Source organism: Chaetodon auriga, chromosome 10 (assembly GCF_051107435.1).
Source record: "Chaetodon auriga isolate fChaAug3 chromosome 10, fChaAug3.hap1, whole genome shotgun sequence".
In the NCBI taxonomy this organism is placed as follows: domain Eukaryota; kingdom Metazoa; phylum Chordata; class Actinopteri; order Chaetodontiformes; family Chaetodontidae; genus Chaetodon; species Chaetodon auriga.
In genome coordinates this window covers 18,637,794-18,660,432 of record NC_135083.1, presented here as the reverse complement: position 1 = coordinate 18,660,432, position 22,639 = coordinate 18,637,794, and the positions used below count along the sequence as shown (strand labels likewise).

Here is a 22,639-nt window from a genome sequence, read left to right as displayed (position 1 = left end):
CACACACACACACACAGCAGCTATGCTTCCAGCACGCGCACAAAACCCTGAAGCACTGTAGCATTTGCCAACATGCATTATTTAGATTTACAGATGCCAAACACACACACACACACACACACACACACACACACACACGGGATCTCACACAGAGCAACAAACACACACACTCCCTTACTATACAAGTACAAAACATAGGATTGGTTCTGTGTTTAGCTTCCTGTCACTTGTATGTTTGGCTCTTTTCCACATTTTTCTGTCACTTTAGCAGGGTTGAAAATACTCTTAATCTGTACCACATAAGAAGTGTGGAAATAGCAACAGCAGCAGCTCTGGCAGGGATGAAGCCAGACAATGAATTTCACACTCATGCTCTTAGCTGCACATATTGATTGAATTCCTATAAAATACCAAACACCTAAAACTCTGAAACTCATCAAAGTTTGCAGCTGCTCAGCACCTTCTTTCAGTATAGATTGGAAACACAGTTAATCCTTCAGAGAAAATAAACTAGGCTTGCCTGTGTTTGTCTTGTACGTCACTGTATATGCTTCCCCTCTGGAACACAACCAAAATGCTGTTAAATAATGTGAAAGAGACAGTGTTATGCAGATTCACAGACAGAGCACATAGAGGTAGGAGGAGAAGTAGCAAAGCAAAAGGAATAAAAACTACAGCCAACATTAAATTTCACACTCCTACACACACACACACACACAAACATAGACAGTTAATGCTCTTGGCCAAATTTCCAATATAGCCTCCATTATACGAGTTCCTTTTAAGATCTGTTGTTGTTGCCGTCTGTCATTAAAATGCTAAATCTTTCATTTTCTTTCACTAATAGATCAGCTGTTCCTCCATAAAAAATGTCATTAAAGACTTTTAAAATCAGAAAAAACAAGCATTCCCTCTCCACACACCAACGGGTGCACACACACACACACACACACACACACACACACACACACACACACACACACAGAGAGAATATATATCTCTGCCTGTATTGAGTGCTATCATGCTGTTTGCTGGATCAGTACTATGTACAGTGCTTCCTGCCACCTCATTGTGTGCATGTGTGTGTGTTTATGGATTTTGTATTGGCTTCTCTCACTCCCAAATCCACAGAGAATAAATTGCTTTACTGACACAGGCAGTTCAGATTTCCTCTTAAATTGGTTCAGAAGAAGAAAACTACCTTAAACCTAATAACCCGAGTGTGAGAAAAATGGGCAAATCAAGTATTACAGTGTTGTTGTGATTTCCAGCTGTCATAAAGCTCAAGGGCCACTATAGCTTGTGCAGCTTTGGACCAATGAAATGTTTTTTAAAAATAGTGGATATTGTATGGTTACGGTCAATTTTTTGTAATTTAGGTTTCTCATTTATGCTCCAGGAGCTCTCATTGCTCAATGTGTGGAGGGCTTCTGTCATTATTTCTTCTGAAAGTGGGACAGAACTACATTACACATTTCCAACGAACTGGCTTGTAAAATTTGAGCACTTCATCATTTAAACAAAGCTAAAAGACAACAAAGGCTTTACAAAGGGAGCAGGACTGTACTGCTAACACTGCCTGAGGTGTGAGATGTTCTGCACATTAACCTGTTATTTAAATTGTGTCCAAAAATGTGCGTTCATGTGTGTTTATTGCTGCCTTTCTGTTCGTCAGTCATGAACCTAGACCGCGTGGAGAACCAGACCCACGTGCGGCGGCGTTTCCCACGTTATCACAACACCCTGTTTCGCGGTCAGGCTTTGTGGGATCCCTACACCCATGTGATACTGCCTCCTGCTGCCCTGGTGCCACAACGACAGCAGCAGCAGCACAACTGGAAGGAGAGGGAGCGGACAGAGAAAGAATGTAAGACCAGACTCACAAATATAAGTAAAGACTTGAAAGTGGCTGAAACTAAGAGAACGTACTCACACAGACTTCTCCATTTCAGCCTTGGTCACACAGAACGCTGCTGCCGCCCCTGTCAGTATCTCAGCCAATCAGACGGGAGAATACACTGCAGCCAGACGCGTGGTTTCAATGCCTGAGCAGCCCATCACCATTGTCATCATGCTGATCTATCGCAGTCTGGGCGCCGCGCTCCCTCCCAAGTACCACACAGACCGACGCGGAGTGAGGTGGGAATCAATCACACTCAGAACAACAATAATGTGATGGCAGCTCTGAACCCTCTGAGAGAGGAAGCAGGCTAGATATAGAAATCTGGATTAACCATGTCTTTTATTCAATGGCGAAACCAAAATTGCTTTTATATAACAGGAGCATCACATTAGCAAAGCATTATCCTTTGATTATCTCGTCAGACATCTGAAATTAATAATTCCATCAATTGTTTAGTCTATAAAATGTTTAAAATGCCAGAATGATGTCTTCAGAATGCTTATTTGTCCAACCAACCCCCAGAGATCTCCTGTTTACAATGATATAAAACAGACAAACAAGCAGCAAATCCTCACAGTTGATAGGGTGGAAACAGAAATGTTTGACATTTTGCTTAATAAATGCCTTAAACGATTACCTGATCATCATACTTTGTCAGTTCCTTTTATCAGTTGACTAATAGGTTAATAGATTAATTGCTTCTGCGCTAATTCCGACATCACCTTCTCGACATCTGTTATTTCTCTCTCTTTCTCTCATGACATCTTTGTCTCTCCCCCCTTCCTTCCACCCCTCTCTCCCTCTGCCCCGCCTCACCTCTGGGCTTAATTACAAAGTAACAAACTGTCCAGTTTTTGATTGTCAGTAAACAGTCATGTCAGTCTTGTCTCGTATCTGGTTCCCCTCTGCTCACCTCGGCTTCACCTCCTTCACTATCCCAACTAGTACGTCAAACTCTACTTTCTGTCTGTCTAACTCTGCGCGCTGTCTCCCCCAGGCTTCCTCGACACCCTGTAATGAACTCCCCAGTGGTCAGTATCTCTGTGTACAACAACCAGACGTTTGTGGGCGGGCACTTGGACCAGCCTATCCTGCTTGAGTTCAAGCTGCTGGAGACAGCCAATCGCAGCAAGCCACTGTGTGTGCAGTGGAACCACAGCAGTCCGTGAGTACACACTACACATATTGTGGCTTGTCAGTTAACTTGTCATAGCATATGATGCTTCACACTGGTTATATTGATACTGATGCTACAACTGAAATTCAATGAGTTCACACTATCTGTACAGGTATTTTTGTTCTGATATATGGATTTATGTATCATGTTAGTGCGTTATGGAGACAGCTCTTTGTATTTGAGGTCCTCTTTATATCCCTGTAAAGAATCCACATATGTGTACAGTGCTGTGAAATTCTGTAGCTCTGCAGTGTGGAAACATTCACAACTCAACGCAAAAATACTCACAAACTGTTCTGAAACAGCTGCATGTAATTGTTATTTGTTGCTATTTTTTGCTTAATTTTAACGTCAAAATCTAATGTTAATTTGAAGAGCATGAAATGTATTCAGCATCAGTAATATTGATTATGGCTGAGTTCTGCCCGAATAAGCCAACATGCACAATATGAAGGCCCTAACACTGACTCTCCTGCATGAAATGCAGTCGTTATAACATAATTAATTACACGTGCTATAACTGTCAAAGTGTCTGCTGTGGAAAAGGTTTATTTGCAGAAGTCATGCTGTGACGTCAACGTTAAATGTGACATGAAAAGATGGTGAAGTGCCATCTGCTGTCTTCACCACAGTAAAGCACAAAAGCTATCCATTTTTAGATGTTCATGCTGTATGAGGATCTGCATCTGAATCATGAAATATTACAGTGTGTACACACACTCGTACATGTTTATGCTCACTGACAGGAGAGAACATGAACTTCTGGTCACAGGCAGATGAGCTCACACACCAGCAGCGTGCAAACACACAACAGCGGACCGTTTTACTCGTCCTGTTAATGTTGATGGAACATAAACACGTATTTTTGGTCATGGCATACAGTTAGTCTTTTCATCATTAACCCCCTTCTCTCTCTCTCTCTCTCTCTCTCTCTCTCTCTCTCTCTCTCTCTCTCTCTCTCTCTCTCTCTCTCTCTCTGCAGATATGAGATAGGAGGTTGTTGGACAGTCAGGGACTGTATGGTGGTGTACAGGAACACCTCTCATGTCCGCTGTCAGTGCCAGAGACTGGGAACCTTCGGCGTGCTGATGGACAGTTCACAGAGAGAGGTTAGATCTGTATATGAACTACATATTCACACTCATTTAATTCTTATGGCTCTCTGTCACCATGAGGTGTTTCCTGTATATGAAGCTGTTGTGTAGACATACTTTTTTCAGTTTTGCCTTTTTTTTTTTTTTTCATTTGAACATCTTAGCTGGTAATTGCTGGATTTAGTCGGTGTGAAAGTTTGAAATCCTCGAAAATTAAACCCTGACTGACATTTTGAAGGCTAAAGGAAGCCTTGTTACAGCCGTAGAAGATTTTCACGGTTTAATGCAAACCCCCTGCCATCGCACCCCAGCATACTAAGTGATGATGTATCACATCTTGACGTTCGTCAGACAGAGAGAGACACAGACAGGAAACTTGTGGATTCAGAAACTCGTACCTTGTGATTAATTACTTCACTTCATTAAGATGCTTACTCATCATTATGCCAGAGAAACACAAAGAGGGATGCCCCGTTTCCATTCATTTGAGATGCTGCAGGTGTGCCGAATTTACCCAAATAGAATTCTGGTGGTGTCTGTTATGTTTACTGGCAGTGAATGCTTTCTGTGCATGCAAAGACAGTGATGAGTCGATTTCACGCTTTTGATGCTCTGCTTCCCCTGACAGATACGAAAGGTCTCCTGGTTTGCTTGACCCGTTGTTTGATTCATCTTGATATTCTAGTCCTTCTTTTCTTCTTCACTGTCTTTCTGGCTGTCTTTTATTTTCTATGTAGACTAAAGTGTTGTTTAAATAGTTCATATACAGAGGTCCTCCACCTCTCTCAGTCTTTTGGAAGCCTTTAATATGTAGAATCACAAACCAGCCAGTGTTCTCTGCAGTTAGATGAGATCTTTACATTTGGTATCGATGCTTTTTAAATCTCCGACAATCTTTCTTTTCCTCAGCATGTTTAAAAGCTTTCCAAATAATTTAACATTTCTGATATATTTATTGTGAGTTCTCACTCAGCGTAGCCAGATAGAGGAGGGCAGACTGTGACCCAGACTGCAGCAGCAGCAGCATTTCAACATGTTCAAATTATTCATTTTCATCTGTTTGCCTTATTTCACTGTGTGATTTTTCGTCTTTTGTTCAATCTCGGTCCTTTCCTACCCATTTTCCACTTCTTTCCTCACATTTTCTGTCTCTACTATGACTCCCCCTCATTCCTCTGTCCTCTCTCCTCACACCTCTCTATGAGCAGCAGTTGGAGGGGGATCTGGAGACGCTGGCCATGGTCACATACTCCTCTCTGTGTGTCTCAATGCTGGCCCTGCTCCTCACTGTCCTGGTGCTCTCCTGCCTCCGAGGCCTCAAGTCCAACACCAGGAGCATCCATTCAAACACAGCGGCGGCCATGTTTTTGTCGGAGCTGGTGTTTCTGCTTGGGGTCAACCAGACTGAACAACAGGTAGACGGTGCTGTGGTGTTGTGTGCTTGTGTTTATGTTGCCCTGTTTGTTCGTGGCGGCTTCATCATGTTTGCGTTCATCTTTGCAGCTTTGTGAATGAGCAAACATTTGCTCTTGGTCTCAAAATGGTCTCTTTTTTAGCAAACGTCTATCATCATATATATCCTTCTTCTGTCGTGCAGCACTAAAGGTCATATCAAGACATTTTCCAAAGTAATATCAGAAATTCTTCTCTTTCCCAGTTTTGTTTGAAACAGCTGTTCTCTGTTTTCTCCAGCTTGTCACCCTTTGTATCACTCCTTCCTGCTCACTTTGTGCATCTCTGTGTCATATTGATGTTTTTTTGCTGTTTCTTCTACTGTAAATCCTCTTGTAATTATTACACTCAATGCCCCCTACATTTTTTCTCCTCCTCTGCCTTTTTTCTCCCCGTTACATCACAAATGTGTGCGCACGTGTGTGTGTGTATGTGTGTGCTTAAAGAGCAGCGAGTCTTGTCGAGAGGGTGCTGAAAATATGTGCTCACTCAGCATGAAATCCAATTAATTAAGCCGTATCCCCCACACAGTTGACTGTACGGCTCTTACAGTGCGACTGGTTACTTCTAGCTGAACAATATGTTCTCTAATTCATGTACATCATGCTTGGGAGAGCATGTTAGTGCTCGCAGCGGTCTTGTGTGTTTGTGTGTGCACTTTTCGGGTGTTACTTGCAGTCTTTGTAGTCTTTTGTGGATGCGTGTTACTGTTGTGCGGACATAACATTGTTTACACAGTCACGTTGTAGAGACTTGTCTCTCTTAAGAAGACAAAATGCAAGTCCCCATTATGTAAATCAAGAAGGGTTAAAGTTAGTGGTTATGGTAAGGGTAAGTCTCCAGGAAATGTCTATGTGTGTGTGTGTGTGTGTGTGTGTATGTGTGTGTGTGTGTGGGAGTGTGAAATTCATCGTCTGGCTGTATTCCTGCCAAGACTGCTGCTATTTCTGTGTCAACTCTGCCCTTGTCGTTAGGAATTTGTACTGAGCTTCTTCTAACCTTCAAATCTGGGACTTACAAGTCTGCTTGCCTTAACTCAAAGATGAAGAGTGCTCAGTATTTTTCTTCAGTGGATTTCTCCCTCATAAGAGCAATGAAGGTTGAGACAAAGGCATGTTTACATTTATATTTTAGGTGTTTACCTGCTCTCTGAGTACTTGAGACAACAGCTTACTGATTCTGTATTTAATTTGTTCAGATCTTCTTATGAATATTTAGGTGTCCCTCCAGAGAGCAGGTTGCAGTCACACATTTCAGGCAACCAGAGCTTCTAAAAACTCACAAGATGCTCGTTGGTTAAACAGAGCATGCAGTCAACTGCCATGCTCAAAGGATTTGGCAGAGGAGAGCCAAAGCAAATCTGATTGCAGCTCGTGCAACTTGAGCTAAAGCAGAATGGACCCTTTGAGCTTTTTATGCTCTAATCTACCTTGTCTGGTGTTTGTGTCGCTTAAGAGCACATATACTGCAGCTGCAAATGAACAAATCATACCAGACTACAGTTTGTTTTCACTTCACTTGATATTCAAAGCATTCAGAATCTTTGAACGCTGGCTGTCGATTGCTGGCAAGCAACTATTTTTGCTCACAAAGCTGTTTCCTGGGGTTGGTTTAGATTTCGTTTTTAGTTCTGACAAACAGCCTCACGGTTCTCCTGGAAGATGATGACTTGTACCTTTAGATGGTAGGTGCTGTAATTCAGTGCCACTTGAGTTTGAACGGCATCAATTCTGTTTGATCCAACAAACAAAACAGACTAAAGGCTCCAGAGTTCAAAAAAGCCACTCCAGACATGCTTGAACGCAGCCTGAGGGTAATTTCTCAGAAGGCTTAAATGCTAATATTCTGCATTATTCATGGGGCATTACTGCCAAACCCAACAGCAGCACTTCACTGACATAAGTGATTTGGAAGTTTATGTCCTGCCCTGACAAAAAGTATTGGGATTCATCCCTGATAGCAGTCTAAACCATGGTATTGGACAGAGCTCAGATATCCGTTAGAACAGATCACAGCATCTCTTAGCCCTGACGTGACATCCTCTCAGCATTCATGCAGCATCTATATACGTCAATACTGTTTCATTGATATTTCAAAAGATAAAGAGAGACAAATCGACCACGGACTGAGCACACATTTTCTAGAAATGCTGTTTTTGTTGCTGTTCATGACCTTAAAAGCTGATGAAAGCTTAAAATAGAAGATTGTGATTCAGTAATTCAAACTATTAGAGTGTACTGAATCCGTCAAATATGCTTCAACTGACGAGGAAACTATTTACTCTCTTTTTTCTTGCTGTTTTTACTATTTTACATATGTTACATGAACACTTCCAGACTTTCACACACATATTATCTGCTATGGAACCCACATTACCTGCAGGGGAATTCTTTGATTATGTGTACTTTCCTCTATTGATGGTGCTTACTCTAATCCATAATCACACTTGAAAACACACACCTGGGTGTTGTTACTATAATTCAGCACATTAGTGACGTTCATTTACATTCATATCAGTTATTTTGTGCGTTTCCTGGAGATACACTAACACGCTGCTATAAATTCTGTTCATTAGTTGCGTTTTTAATTACAACATGAATACCTATTACTTCATCGCTGACACCTGCTGTGTTGTAATAAAGACTTTTTGGTTGCTTGCCAAGATGTCTGCTCTGCAACTGTCACAAAATCAATACAAAGGATTATATTTTTTATCTCCAAGCTTCTTTTCTTCACGCTTTTTTCATCCTTCTCATCACTTCTTTCATCCCTGCTTCTCTTTCTTTTTTCCTTTCCTTTCTTTTCCATCCATCTCCATCCTTCTCCTCTTTTCTTCCTTTAATCATTCTCCTTCTCTCTCCCTCCAGTTCCTGTGTACCGTTGTCGCCATCCTCCTTCATTATTTCTTCATGTCCACGTTTGCGTGGATGTTCGTCGAGGGCCTTCATATCTACCGCATGCAGACGGAGCAACGCAACATCAACTATGGTGCCATGAGGTTCTACTACGCCATCGGCTGGGGAGTGCCCGCCATTATCACAGGTAACACACACATGCAGACCCGTTAGATCTCTGTGATGTTTGTTGGAAATACAGTCAAACATGTCCATGCCACATTTATATACATGTGCACAGACACACACACACCACACACACATTCAAAATGAGTCTGGCAGTGTTGATAAGGTGTCCAATTGACACTTGTATTAAAAAGGTTTTAGTGACATTTTAATATAGAGATAGTAAAACACACACACACACACACACACACAAGTAATTTCTTCCTTGGCACATAACGTAAGGAAATAATATCTGTCTGCTCACACGCACAAACACACGTTTGCAGTTTCCATCCGGACTCATACATGCTGCCAGCTCCCCTCTATCTTTTGCTATTTCTGTCACTGTCACACACACACACACACACACACACACACACACACACACACACACACACACATGCGTGCATACACACACTGACCGCTGTCTCACCTTGCCTGAAGAATGGATCTGTCTCACACTCACACACACACACACACACACACACACACACACACACACACACACACACACTGGCTGCATGCCTCTTTGCAGAGGTGTGTTTATCTGTCTATTCATCTTTATTTAGGCTTTTCCCGTCTCTCTTACTTTTGAAATTCAATTTAAGACTTCTTTAAACCCACAACTGTCAGAACCTTGACAGTGCTGTCAAAAAGAGGATACCCAGGAAACAGAGACTTCACGGTTCAGAGTCAGTCAAAAATGTCCTTGCGACTGCCTCGGGCACCATCATGGAGGTCTGGTCTGGTTATGGACAGAAGTGTCTGTGCACAAATAGTGAATGAATAAAAAATGACCTTCCATGATGACACAGATACCTGAACATCATGGTGTGTTGATGTACATCAGGATAATTTAAAGAATATTTGTTATATAATAAATTACCTCTAGCCTTTGCACCAATATCTACCTGATATATATGATACCTGATTGGGACATGTTCTGTAATGTCTCCGACCTTTCCTGTCACTGTAAAGCAGGTAATTCCATGATGTACTGCCTGTCTCTCTCTCTGTGATTGACCGTGCAAGAGATCTCAGAGTGGACCTTCCTGTCTGTGATCTGACTGTCTGTCTCTTTGCTGCAGGCCTGGCTGTGGGCTTGGACCCAGAGGGTTACGGAAACCCAGACTTCTGTTGGATCTCCATCTATGACAAACTCATCTGGAGCTTTGCTGGTCCTATAGCCATTGTCATACTGGTAACTGTCTCCCTGTCTGTTTGATCCACTGCTGTTAACGCTGTATGTACAGAAAGCTGAATAGAAAGTGCAAGCAGTGATGTAAGGGTGAATGTTAGGATAGACTGATGGTGAGCAAACAGAGCGAATTCTGTTTTTCAGAGAACAATGATTCAGTTTTGTTACCCCTTAAAAGATTATATAACCATAAAAGCTTGTCCAGATAAGCTTAACTCAGCTTGACATTAGCTTGAGGTAAACTCTTCTCCAAATAAAAATGTCTGTAAACCCAGTTTATGCTCTGTCTTCCTTCCCCATGAATCGCTGCCTGGGCAGACTCCCAGAATTAACAGAATCATATCATCAGTCATAAGTGGCAGCACTCCAAATGACTTTTACAAAGACGACTCACTTGAACTCTCTCTGCTAGACCATAATTTTAATTGCTCTCCACATCAAGTTAGCACCTTTCACTGTACAACTCCACTGCAGAGCGTTCGACGCAAAACTGTGCCAGATTTTATAATGCTTACATATAATTACAGTGCAGTCAGTAATCAGTATTATTCATATGTGTGCCTTCACTTCTTCTGTACTAATTCATTTATTCAGTGATTTTCTTTCTTTGATCCAATAATTTGTCAGTTTTCACATGCTGTTTCAGCAAAGGAACCAAAACAGAAAGGAGCAATTCATAAACTCGAATGGCTTTGCCTTCAAGAAATGTACCTCTGCCTTATTTTATCCACATTGATTTTGTTTCATCTGCTTATCCTCATCCCTGGGCTCGCTAACGGCAGCATTAGATTAGCTGAAATGCATTAAAAATGCCGGCTCACAGGTTGTATTGATCTCTGTCTATCCAGATGAATGGAGGGATTTTCATGATTGTCGCCAAGATGTCGTGCAACCCCTCTCAGAAGGAGACCAAGAAGATCCCTGTCATGTGAGTACATACCCACCATGGTCAGATGGCTTTTGTCACTTTTGAAAAGTAAATTTGGTCCCTACTTTTCATTGTGTTGTGTAAGTCTGCAGTCGTTCACTGCTGTAATTGTCATGATTTGGGGGAAAATGAGGGTTGGAGGCAAAATGTGTATCTGTATCTGTGTTTCTGCATGCACATTCCCAGATAAACCTCCACCACGTTATGATCTTAAGACATTCAGGTCATACATGTACATGCAACATATTAATCACAATGTCAGCCTGTGTGTTGTAGGGCAGATTCATCCTAATGAATCAAAATCTAACCGTGTTTTCCCACACTGCCCTGTGTTTCTCTCTCCAGTGCTACTATTCGCAATGCCTTCCTGTTGTTGCTGGTAGCCACTTCCACCTGGCTGTGTGGTCTGATGGCTGTGAACAACAGCATTCTGGCTTTCTACTACATATTCGATGTCCTCTGCCTTGTGCAGGTATGAGCAGAGTGTGTGTTTTGGACTCTAGCACTGATTCAACCTCCATCCAGATAATTAGAGCTTTTACATTTTTCCCCTCACACTATCTACCGCTCTCTCACACAGGGTCTGTCGGTGATGCTGGTCTTCACTGTGTTCAACTCAGAGGTTAAGGAGGCCTGGAGACTTGCCTGTTTGGGGAAGAAGAGCCCTGGAGAAGACCCACCAAGACCCCCGCAGAACACTGTGAGTTACACACACAAACAGGCTGCTGCAGCCTGTCCCTGCTAAACATAAAACAGTTTTATGCTGTCTGTTATCTTTGTCTGAACTGCAATTACCATGAAATCATTTACACAGCACGGTGGCAACAAGCATAAAAAATAAAATATAGAAAGTGATGATTGAAATGATTTTAATGGTCATTACTGCACTATTACAACTTGCAGGGTGATGTGAAGCTACAAATCATCTTGCTGCATGATCTGAAAGCCATTTACTATGTCTTATTTTGTTCTAGTGTTCTCTCTTCTAGATGCACATTCTCACTGCATCCGTTATTAGACAAGCACAAAAGGCCTCCTGCCCTCCATTCCTCCTGCCCTCTATCCATCCATCCATCTCTCCTGTCCTCCCTCTCTTCTCGCCTTCTGCCTTCAGGGTTTGTCAGTGACCCAGATAAAACACTATACTGACCAGAGCCCCGCCTGCTTCCTATTTAAGAGTGTGTGTGTGTGTGTGAGTCTAAGGCCTTGGCAGTGAGGACATTTTTGGAAAGTGAGGACATTTTGGTTGATTCTCACTTTCAGACAGACATTCAAAGAGCTGTTTAAGGGTTCAGACTTGGTTGTAAGTGTTAATTTAGTAAACTTTAATGAACTTCATATGTAGCACTGGTGTGTGCACATGAGTCTTTTGTGTTTGATGCATGCAGGTGTGTGTGAATGTGTGTTAGTTTATACATAGTTCATTCCACCCTTTTAACCCCCATTTCCTCTGTTGCTCTTCCTATCCATCACTGAGCCATCTGGGACAAAATGAGTGCCTGACGAAAACTATTATTAGACACACACTACGCTGTCTGTAGCTCGGATGGACTGCATGTATTAATGACCACCTATTAGCATCCTTTCGCCTATCTGACTCATACTGTATGATACTTTATTCATGACTACAGTGACCTTATACAGTATAGAAAGCTGAAGTTGTGCCCCATTTCCAGGTTAGCGTCTGCTCCACTAGCTCAGCATTCAGCAGCTGTAATAGCCCCCATGAGTCTCGGGAAGCTATAGTAAAATGTCATGGGGGGTTGTAGTTTTTGAATGCCAACAAATGAAATTATGTCTTTGTTGAAATGACAGTTTGGACATTTTAACCACCAATTATAATACTAATTACTCATTATTATATGATACGGCTAGAAAACCCCAGTATCAGAAGAAGAAGGCCTGAATGCAAAAACATTTCATGTCATTTCAACAGAGACTAGAGGAGCACAAGTTAACCCATAATGAGGGCGGGATGTTCCGAAAACATCATCAGGGTGGAAATGTGTTTTCTTTTTCATTGAAACAAGGGCTGTGTTCTGTTTTCATTGTAATAACTGATGTAATATAATTTATAGTAATGGTGCTTCCTCTCTGAATTTAACCTCACTCTCTCAACCTTCTCGTGTGTGTGTGTGTGTGTGTGTGTGTGTGTGTGTGTGTGTGTGTGTGTGTGTTCTCAGGCTCAGAATCCCTATCACAATGCATCTCTGTTGGAGCAGAGCGGACTTCACCGCATCACCCTGGGAACCTCCACCATCTCCTCCGTCAGCTCTGCCAGGTATATCAACACACCAATGCACACACACGCACACACACACACACACAACTTTTACCGACAAAATAGAAATGAACTTGGATGGAAAACGTGTACACCATGGCTGGTAGACCATGTTAAGATCGGCATCATTCCCCCTGTAGTTCAAGAGCAAATGGATTGATTTGATTTGATTGATTCTCTGTGTCTCTGATTTGGGGCAGAGTTGCTGCAGGGAGGAAATTTCCTCGCTGATAAAAACCCTCTTGTGTCTTTTGTGGGTCAGTGGGGTACAGATGAAGAAGACTGGGTGGAACAATGTACTGTACTGTATGTAGAGCAACACTAATGTAGTCTGAGAGTGGCTGTTTGAGTCTTTATGGCTCAGTGATCGTCTGTCTTTATGTGTGTGTGTGTGTGTGTGCGTCCACTATATACTATATGTGTGGGTAGACGCTCTCTGTTTTTAATCTGTATTGGCATGTATCAGTGCATGTGTGTGTGTCAGTACTTGTACTTGCTACATCGTGAGGGCTAAAGTTTTCGTTTTTAACCAACAGAGTGAGCACAGTTTTGGAAAGTGAGGACAACTTCAAAGAGCTGTTTGAAGGCTCCGTTAGGTTAGGTTTAGGTTCAGGTTTGGATAGAAGTGTATGTGTGTGTGTAATTACGTCTCTGCTCTCTCCCTGTCAGAGAAAATCTTTTGGCTCGTCAGACTCTAGAACAAAACATCGTCCACACCGGAGCAACAGACCTGGATGTAGCCATGTTCCACAGAGATGGAGGTGAACACACACACACACACACACACACACACACACACACACACACAAAGCACACAAACGTGACCATGAACACATACTTGTAACAAGCAGTGGTGACATGTTCTCCATTTCTTCACCTGTTTCTCTCTTTGACTTTCCTTTGGCATCACTCCCCTCTCTCTACATATGAACTTTATTATAGCTTAAGCTCACATACCAGTAGAGAAATAACACCCTTTCCCTCTTTCTTTCCATCTCTCCCTCTCTCCCCTTCTTGTCCTTCTCTCAGGTGAGGACTCAGACTCAGACTCAGACCTCTCCATGGAGGAAGAGCGCAGTCTCTCCATCCCTTCCTCTGAGAGCGAGGACAACGTCCGACTCCGTGGGCGCATCCAGCGACGGTTCAAACGCTCCAATCACAGCGAGCGTCTGCTCACCGAACCCGCCCACAATGGGACCAAAGGTAGACGAGCGCGTCAGGGATTTTCACATGATTTCTTCTCACTGTTGAAAAGCCAGTAACAGTTAAGTGTTGTGGGATGAAACCCACACAAGCGTATAGTGAACACGCAAAGTCCACACAGAAAGGCCACTGCCAGTCGAGCCGTCAAGAAACGTACAACACCAAAACACACACATACAGCAGGAGGAAATGTCAGTGGCAGTAGTCATTAATCAATACCTTCTTTCTTCTGATACACATGAAAAGATATCATGCATAATATATGAGTTTATACACTTGGTCACAAAGTATGGGATATAAATGTCATGCATACACAGTGTTGTGTGAAAGGTTTCACTGTGAGAAAAGGCCAGACATGTGCAAATCTATAAATCCATAGAAGTGATCAATTCTTAGCTTAATAAGCCATCTGGATCACATGAACTGCATTCAGGGTGAAACATGGACCAGAGCTGTCAGATGAATAGAGGAGGACAGGATCCAGATGGCCAGTACAGTCCAATCAATTCATCAATGCAGTCAGAGTGAAGGGCCGGAGCAGTGCTGAGGGATGTGGGCTTTTTACTGAAAGGTCACAGTTTGAAGATGGCAGCCTTTTCATTGTGACAAAGCATTAAACCTCTCATCAGTTCAGGAGAGCCGTCGGCTGGGCAGCATTAGAGGACTGGGCTGCAAATGTGCATGACTGAGTAAGTGTTAAGTGGACAGCTGAAAAAGACAGAACAGAAACGATAGATGGGTTTTTAGAAGCTTTCGCTGTTTATTTAAAATCATGTTACTGAACTCAATCAGTTAGAACAAAATGTGGTTGTCAAAGTCAGCACTTAACATGGATGGTGCAACGACATCATGGATTTCATAGCTGGAATGAATCATGAATAATGGTTACTTCATTTCTTGACAGACAGAAATTCATCTGCACTAATTTAGATGATGGATTTATAATTAAGTCATTTATGGAGCATATCATATATATTTTTGGACTTCAGAAATTACTCAAGAAAAACATTGTCAGATTAATTGATTGTGGAAGGAGTTTTTAGTTGCAGCCTTGATGAATCCACTGGTGAAATGTTGACAGAATGTAGGTGACCATACCAGTCTGTGGTGGGATTTCCCAAATTTCCACTGATTGATATGTTTGTTGTCACACGACAATGCCCTCAAAGGTGAGGATATTGATACTCTGTCATGAATTACTGTGAGTTTTCCATATGAACACCTTGAATTCTGCCTGTTCGTGGGTCATCTGTGGTAGTCTGATACATTCTCTACTTATTTGGCACATTTAATTTGCCCTGGCTGTTATTTCATGATGAACATATGCTATTTGTCTGTTGACACCTGCTACCTGCTACACACATCTGGTTTGTGTGTGTTTGGATGCACACGAGGCAACAAGATGCAGCACAATGCTTGATGTCAAATGAAGAAGATGAATGTGAGTCCGTGAGTAACCAGGAAATGTTTGTTTTTTCTGTGCGTGACAGATCTGGACGGCAACGACCTTCTGTCATACTGGCCAGCTCTGGAGGAGTGTGACACACACACCCTGCAGAAGTGGGGATCGGAGCGCCCCCTGGGGGCGGATTACAGCAAGGACGCTGCCAACAACAACCAGCCAGATGCAGCGCTGACCAGTGGGGACGAGAACGGCCTCACGCAGCCACACAGGCACCGCAAGGGTGAGAGAAATGCACACAATCCAAGGGCACACTGACCTTTCAGATTTGCCTTTAATGTTATTCCAATCCTTGTTTTGTCCCTCCTGTGTGTAAAATGAAGCATCAGGTCAGAGATTTCTGTTTTAAATTTTAGTTAAAACAGCAGCACATTGAAACTCAGTATGAAACATACCTTTAAAATAATAGATAAGTAACATACAAAATTATGTTTAGAAAGTGTGAAACAATGTAGTTATCAGATACTGACAGACTTGTGCCCTTGTAAGAAATTGTGTTTTTTTTTCTTCTTTCTCTCTTTCTTGTTGCTTTGTTAAATTTGCTACTTTGAGGGCAAAAATCAAGTTTCTTCGGTTTTCGGTCAGGCATCTTTGTCTGACCTGTATACTATGAATATATTATGTTCCTTTAACAAAACATATTCAGTCTGACTGGTCATCAGAATGAAAAAGGGGCATTTTGCTAGAAGGAAGATGGAGGAGATGTCAGCCGTGTGAGCTGAATCAGCAAAGCATCATTTACAAACAGCTCAATAAGTGAGACTTAAGCTGCTGTGTGTGGTGTGTGGTCTGTTACACATTTAAATTAATTCAGTACACCCTCCATGTGACCTAGCAGTGCCCTCTTTTGTCAGGATGCCCAAATATTGCATTTAATCTGCTCTTTTTTGTTTCACTTCAACATTTCATGTTCTAGTTTTTTGTTGCTTGTTATGAGACTTTACTATTGTTGAGATGTGCAAAGCAGAGCAGTCAGAATGTAATATGATGGCGGACACTCCAACCAAGTGGTCCCTATGCATAAAAAGTGACTTCAGTAACACAGTGTTGTGCTCCAGTCAAAGTCTAAATCTGGCCCTGAAAGCATGGGTGACATTTGTGTATGTACAGTAAATATTTTTAGAATACATACATATAAAATTGGCATGTGCACACATGCACACCACTGCAAAGGCAAAGACACACTCCGAGTGAGTGAGTAAGAATTTCAGGAAAAGTTGGAAATGACTCATGTTGCCTGGAAGCATGGGTGACATTTTATGTATTAATACACCAAACACACGTATGTTCTCACACACACACACACACACACACACACGCACACACACACACACACACACACACACATAAAGTGGCTGAAAGCAAGAAACCACACTTTTGTCAGCGTATGTTGTGCGTTTTAGTTTCACGACTCATTCTGAAGTCTCCCTCAGGATTTCCAGATTACTCAGATGGTATTTTGATTCATAAAATGTTAACAGTGAGCGTAGAAAGACCTAACATGTTCTTAATAAATCCAGAACACTTCTATCTCCTGCTCTTATCCTCTTCTTTTCATCCTCTGACTTCTGTCTCTTCTCGTCCCCTTATTCACTCATCTCATCTCTTATGTTTACTTCTTTTCCGCCCTCACCATCAACCCCTCTGTCCTTCTCCACTTTTTACTCTCCTCTAATGGAATCTCAGTCCTTCTGTAGCTTTCTTTCTTATTTTCTGATGCTCAAGTCTTCCTGTCTCCTTCTCACGTTCTTATTCTCTCCTCCCAGGTATCCTGAAGAATCGTCTTGGCTGTCCTCCGACACTGCAGGGCATTTCCACCATGGGCAGGGTCCCCAGTGAGCTCAACTGGTACCGAACCTCGACTTTGGGCCACCGTGGCGTTCCTGCAGCCTCCTATGGTCGCATGTACTCTGCCACAGCTGGCGCTGGTGGAGGTTCCGGCTCTCTCTCCCAACCAGCTTCACGGTACTCCTCCAGGGAGCACCTGGACTCGCTGGCCCGGAGGCAGCTGTCCAGGGACCCACTCGGGAGGCAGACGATTGGAGGATCGAGGGACCGGCTGGACTCCCGTGGTTCTAGAGACAACCTAGACCTATTACCCAGGAGGAGAGAGCTCGGGCTGGGGCAGGGAGCAGGGCTAGGGGGCCTGGGGCTGGATCACCAGCGAGTCTCATCATCCAGGGAGAACTTGACAGGATCCAGGGACAGACTGGACAACCACCACACAGGCAGCGTCCACGCATCGAGGGAGGACTTGAGCGGATCGAGGTCGCAGCTGAACACGCTAACCCGGCGGCAGGCCTCATCCCGGGAGCACTTAGGGGGAGCGCTGATGAGCAGCAGGTCAAGAGAGCAGCTGGAGACCAACGGAGTGGGAGCCCAGGCTCAGCCGTGTCGGGAGTGGCTCCGCACTCTGCCTCCCCGCCAGCCCTCTCACCCGGATCAGCCTCCCTCCTCCTCCCCTCCTCCCCCGATATCCGAGGAGCCCCAGCAAGAGCAGCTCCCTGCTTCAGCTCACGTCAGAGGACGACTGGACTCCGCACCACCATGTAGGTACCCAGGTCAGACTGTCCCCCAGGTCGCAGGTTCAAATCCGAACCCTCTGGGCCGGCAACCGTCCAGTGAACACCTGGATATTCTGTCCTCCATCCTGGCATCCTTCAGTTCCTCCGTCCTCACCCCTCCTCCCTCTGCCTCTAACCCTGGGCCTAATGGCACTGCCCACGGACCCTCCCCCTCCCCGCCTCAGTCCGCCACCTCCCACAGCGTATCTGAAGTCTCCCCCGACTCTGAGTAAGTCCGTCTGTGTGAACAAGTCAGCCTCAACTAACTCTCTCCTCCTGTGCCTTTTTTAATTTGCATCTTCTTCAGCGTCTTCTCCTCATTGTTTTGGACTTGATGACACATCCTCTGTAAACACTTTTTCCTTTCCTGCATCTCATCCTGTTTCTCTTCCTCAGACTTATTTCCTCTTCTTCGGCAGCTTCATAGGGGACATGTCCACTCATCGACTCTTTTCCTCACTTCCCTTATTGTTCCTCTTCCATCTTTTCATGTCAACCTTCCTCTGCTCCCTCACTTCAACTTCTTACTTTTCAGCTTCTTATCTTCCCGTCCCCTGTGTCTGTTTTGTTCTGTTTTCCAGCTCTGTCTCCTTCCTCTCTCGTTGTCCTTCTCTTCTAACAGCCCATTTCCATTTTGCTGCTGTATTTATATTGCATTTGGATTTATGTAGTGTATTTATATCATCATTATGTGTAACTGAATTTACCAGCTGAGAAATTAAGTCATTTCCCTTTCCTCCACCTCAGAGCCAACAGAAGTGAAGGACAGTCTTGATGACAGCCTCCATATCCCTTTATGCATTGGGACAGTGCTTGGAACACCAGGGACAAGTTCAAAGGTCATTGAGGCCCTGAACCACTGGGACACCCTGGGACGTCGGAGGAGTAGAAACAAACCTGGGACAGAGGAGACACAGAGTTGGAAACAAAGTAAGACAGAGAGAGCGTCCACTGAGGACAAAAGAGGGTCTTTGTGGGCGGTTTCTACTGTGTAATTTAAGATTTTCAAGTCCCACCGCCCACAGAAATCTGTGACGTTTCTTTGGACGATGAGTCAACCACCTCTACTACCTAAAAACTGTTAAAGACAAACAAAAACTCCTCAAATTTCAAAAGTCGCAAATGTCAGCTTGATCCAGACAAGAGAAAAAAAAAGAAAAGACTGTAAATAACATTTTTTATACATTTTGTATCTTTTTCATTGGAGATGAAGAAGAAATCTCTTGTGATGTTTTCTTTCTTTCTTTTTTTTTAACGATCGTGTCCGTGTGAGGTTGTGAGTGAGGTTGGTGTGAGTGCAGTCTTGCTCGTTGCTGAGGAAGAGGTTTCCCTGACAAAGAAAAAAAAACAATCCCCAAAATTCTCCCCGAAAACAGTTTTCCTCAGAAACTTTTCCTCATACCCATCAACTTTGTGTATAGCGACAGGGGTCCGGCAATAGTATCAGATGAGATTATGGGAACCGGGGGATGCGGTTGAAAAGGAAAATATCAAAGTAGCGAGAAAAAAGTGATTGTAAATAGAGGAAGGGATATTATAAGAGAATAGATTTGATGGAACAAGATGATTGTGCAGAGATAGATGGCCAACGTTAAGCTAAAACACCACGAGAAGGTTCAGAGTTCAGCTCTTAGAGCTCAGTCACGAGTGTCAAAGTATCAGCTCTTTCAGGAGATTGTGCTGTTTTGTGATCCACTGTAAATGAATGTGACCTTGTCATCTGTCTGTGTATCTCCTGCCTGGTGCTGTCCTGAACCAGACCATATCAGTCGATGGATATAACAACACCATATCTTTAGTGCTCCAGAGACCTGGTGGGTGAAGGTAGATATCTGTCTGCCTGTGAGGCTCTATCATGTAACAACCTTTTGAAGCCCCTCAAGGTATCGCTTGCATTTTGATGCATCACGACTCAACCTGCCTCAAGAGACGCCACAGGAGCAGCCGAATCTCTCCGGCAGCATCCAGGAGACTCATTTTGAAAAGCTTCTCATGCAGAAGTTCTGTGCAAATCCAAGCCAAAGGGACAGCTGCTTCAAGCCAGTACATCGATGTTCTCCCGTTTTCTGTGATGAAAATGATGCTATTGATGTAATTCACAGTTTTGTTTTTTAATAATTGTGCCATGGAAACAAGTGAAAATTAGTGTTTATTGATGAGGCCCTAGATCTGCAGCACAGCATAACATTTTGGTTGGTATTTTTTTGGCTGCATACAGTATAAGCAGGTGGATTTTGATTTGACATGTTGGAGGAGAGCGGATCAGCGGGAAGGTATTATGAGGCACGTCTTACTGTGCACAGATATTTGTTTGGAGACTTGAAAGCAGGATTCTTGCAGTAAATATGCAGCATGATATCTGCCTGAATATATTAGCTCATGTCTGAAGTACGAGTCACATGCCAGTTTTGATTTGATGAGTTTTTTCTTCCTTGCCTGAGCGCAGTTGGAGGGAAATTACTTGAGAGTAGCCTTCATGTATGAGAAATGTCACAGAAAAGGGGCACTGCTGAGGAAGGTTCACACCAGAACACACGAATTCTTATTGGCCGCCGTATAAAGATGAGGTCGCTTGAAAGATACAGCGTCGCTCCTGCAGCACTGTACCGGCCTTGCTGAGGAGAGGGGATGTCAGTTGTGTCAGCACTAAAAGCCTTTAAGTGGTTTTGAGATGCAGGTCTTTCCATCAGCAGCTGCTCGTCTCTCACAGCTGTGAGCCCTGAGCTCAGGCCTTAAGGTAACAACTCGCAGGCATTCGTAAGACAAGCAAGGAGTCTCCACCTGCCTTCAGAGGGATTAAGGGATTGTAGTTAACAGAAATTTTTGCTTGTTTGTTTGTTCTTTTTGTGATGAAAAAAGTGAAGTGGGTCATAAAAACTGAAGGCAAAATGTGGATTCTACTTTGCCAAATGTCTGTGTGTGCTGGAGCAGAGAGCGTTGTGACAGTCCAAAAATACTAAATAACACTAGAACAGCAAGAAAGGAAGTAGATAAAAAAAAACAAGAAAGCTAAAATAGAGCACAATGAGTAAGAATAAATCATGAGGTACAAAACCAGACAAGGTTGGAAGGAGAACAAATTGGGTCAGAAAGCATGACTTTGTGCAAAATGTAACTGCAGGGAGGAGGGCGTGGGTGTTACTCATCACAGAGAGGAAGAAAAAAGCACCGGGAAACAGATGGAAATGGAGATAGTGGAAATAAACAGACGTCTCACACACCTTACAAATGCACGTGTCCCTGCTCTGCCTGCTGCGCTGTCATTCAGACGTCCCTGGGATGTGACAAGTGAACCTATTTGTGACAGTAGTGTTGCCAACAAAATGCTCCTGAAGGGGAACAATCCCCCCCGCCTGTTGAAGGGGTAGCACACATAAAACATTGACTTTGACTCCTTTCCACTTTTCATCCAGTTTCATGTTTTATTATTTTTTTCTTCACAGATCCGTATGTTAACATCAACTGACAGTACCTTTAACTTGTACAGACATGAGATTTATTTTATTTATCGATAATTTATTGGCATTGTATTGATTATTTATGTTGCTAGTTTGTATGAGAGGCTGTTGGCTTTTTTTGTCCAGATGTTCCCTTTTTTTCCTCATGTAATGTTTTCTGTACCCGAGTCTCTCACTGCAACAAATCCACAGATGGAGGAGAAGAGAAGAGAGGAAGGTGAAGATAAACGTGTCTATTTACACCGAGGACTACAATCTGATGGCATTTAAATTGGTTTCTTTATCCAATCACAGGGGTAAAATGTGACAAAACTGACTTCAAATTCAGCCCTATATAGGTGCATTTATCCTCTCCAAACAGAATGTCGACACATCAAAACATATGCAGACTAAAAGTTGAGTTCTGGGTGTAAATAGTTCAGACAGGTCCCAAATCAAACCTTTTTTCCTCCCTGTTCACTGTGATAGAGCCAGCACAAAACACATCATCAGCTGGTTATGGATCGGCTTTCACACACTGCAGTCAGAAACGGGGAGAAGAACTCCACCGGCTTCAGGTTGAACTGGCTCAGACCAGTAGGAGCCACACAAGTGATGGGAGGCAAAAAGACGCGAGCTGGGACTGAAAGACGAGGGAGGAGGCGACAGGAGGAAAGAAGCAGAGTGAGAGATAGTCAGGGAGAGGAGGAGGGGTGGGAGATTGTCTTTGTTATATTTGTGTGTTCATTATGGGATGCCTTCTATCCCGCCGTCGGCAAGGGGAAGGCGGCATGGAAACAGCTGTTCCCCTGTTACCGCGGAAACAAGAGAAATGTTGGACATTAAAAAAAATGACTTATTCCTACACGGCTGTTTGTATT

General features: G+C 43.3%; 1 protein-coding gene across 1 annotated transcript in view; it reads left to right on the top strand.

The window, feature by feature from the left end:
- Positions 1-22,618, top strand: part of celsr3 (cadherin, EGF LAG seven-pass G-type receptor 3) — a 104,524-nt gene extending 81,906 nt beyond the window's left edge. Inside the window, exons 22-37 of the mRNA XM_076742181.1 lie at positions 1,676-1,867; positions 1,953-2,139; positions 2,901-3,068; positions 4,063-4,189; positions 5,383-5,589; positions 8,494-8,668; positions 9,774-9,886; positions 10,732-10,811; positions 11,157-11,283; positions 11,392-11,511; positions 12,995-13,092; positions 13,762-13,853; positions 14,122-14,295; positions 15,786-15,980; positions 17,524-18,550; positions 19,069-22,618. Coding sequence (XP_076598296.1) covers positions 1,676-1,867; positions 1,953-2,139; positions 2,901-3,068; positions 4,063-4,189; positions 5,383-5,589; positions 8,494-8,668; positions 9,774-9,886; positions 10,732-10,811; positions 11,157-11,283; positions 11,392-11,511; positions 12,995-13,092; positions 13,762-13,853; positions 14,122-14,295; positions 15,786-15,980; positions 17,524-18,550; positions 19,069-19,096 — 3,110 coding nt within the window. The 3' untranslated portion in view covers positions 19,097-22,618. The remainder of the gene's footprint in view (positions 1-1,675; positions 1,868-1,952; positions 2,140-2,900; positions 3,069-4,062; positions 4,190-5,382; positions 5,590-8,493; positions 8,669-9,773; positions 9,887-10,731; positions 10,812-11,156; positions 11,284-11,391; positions 11,512-12,994; positions 13,093-13,761; positions 13,854-14,121; positions 14,296-15,785; positions 15,981-17,523; positions 18,551-19,068) is intronic.
- The last annotated feature ends 21 nt before the right edge of the window (positions 22,619-22,639 follow it).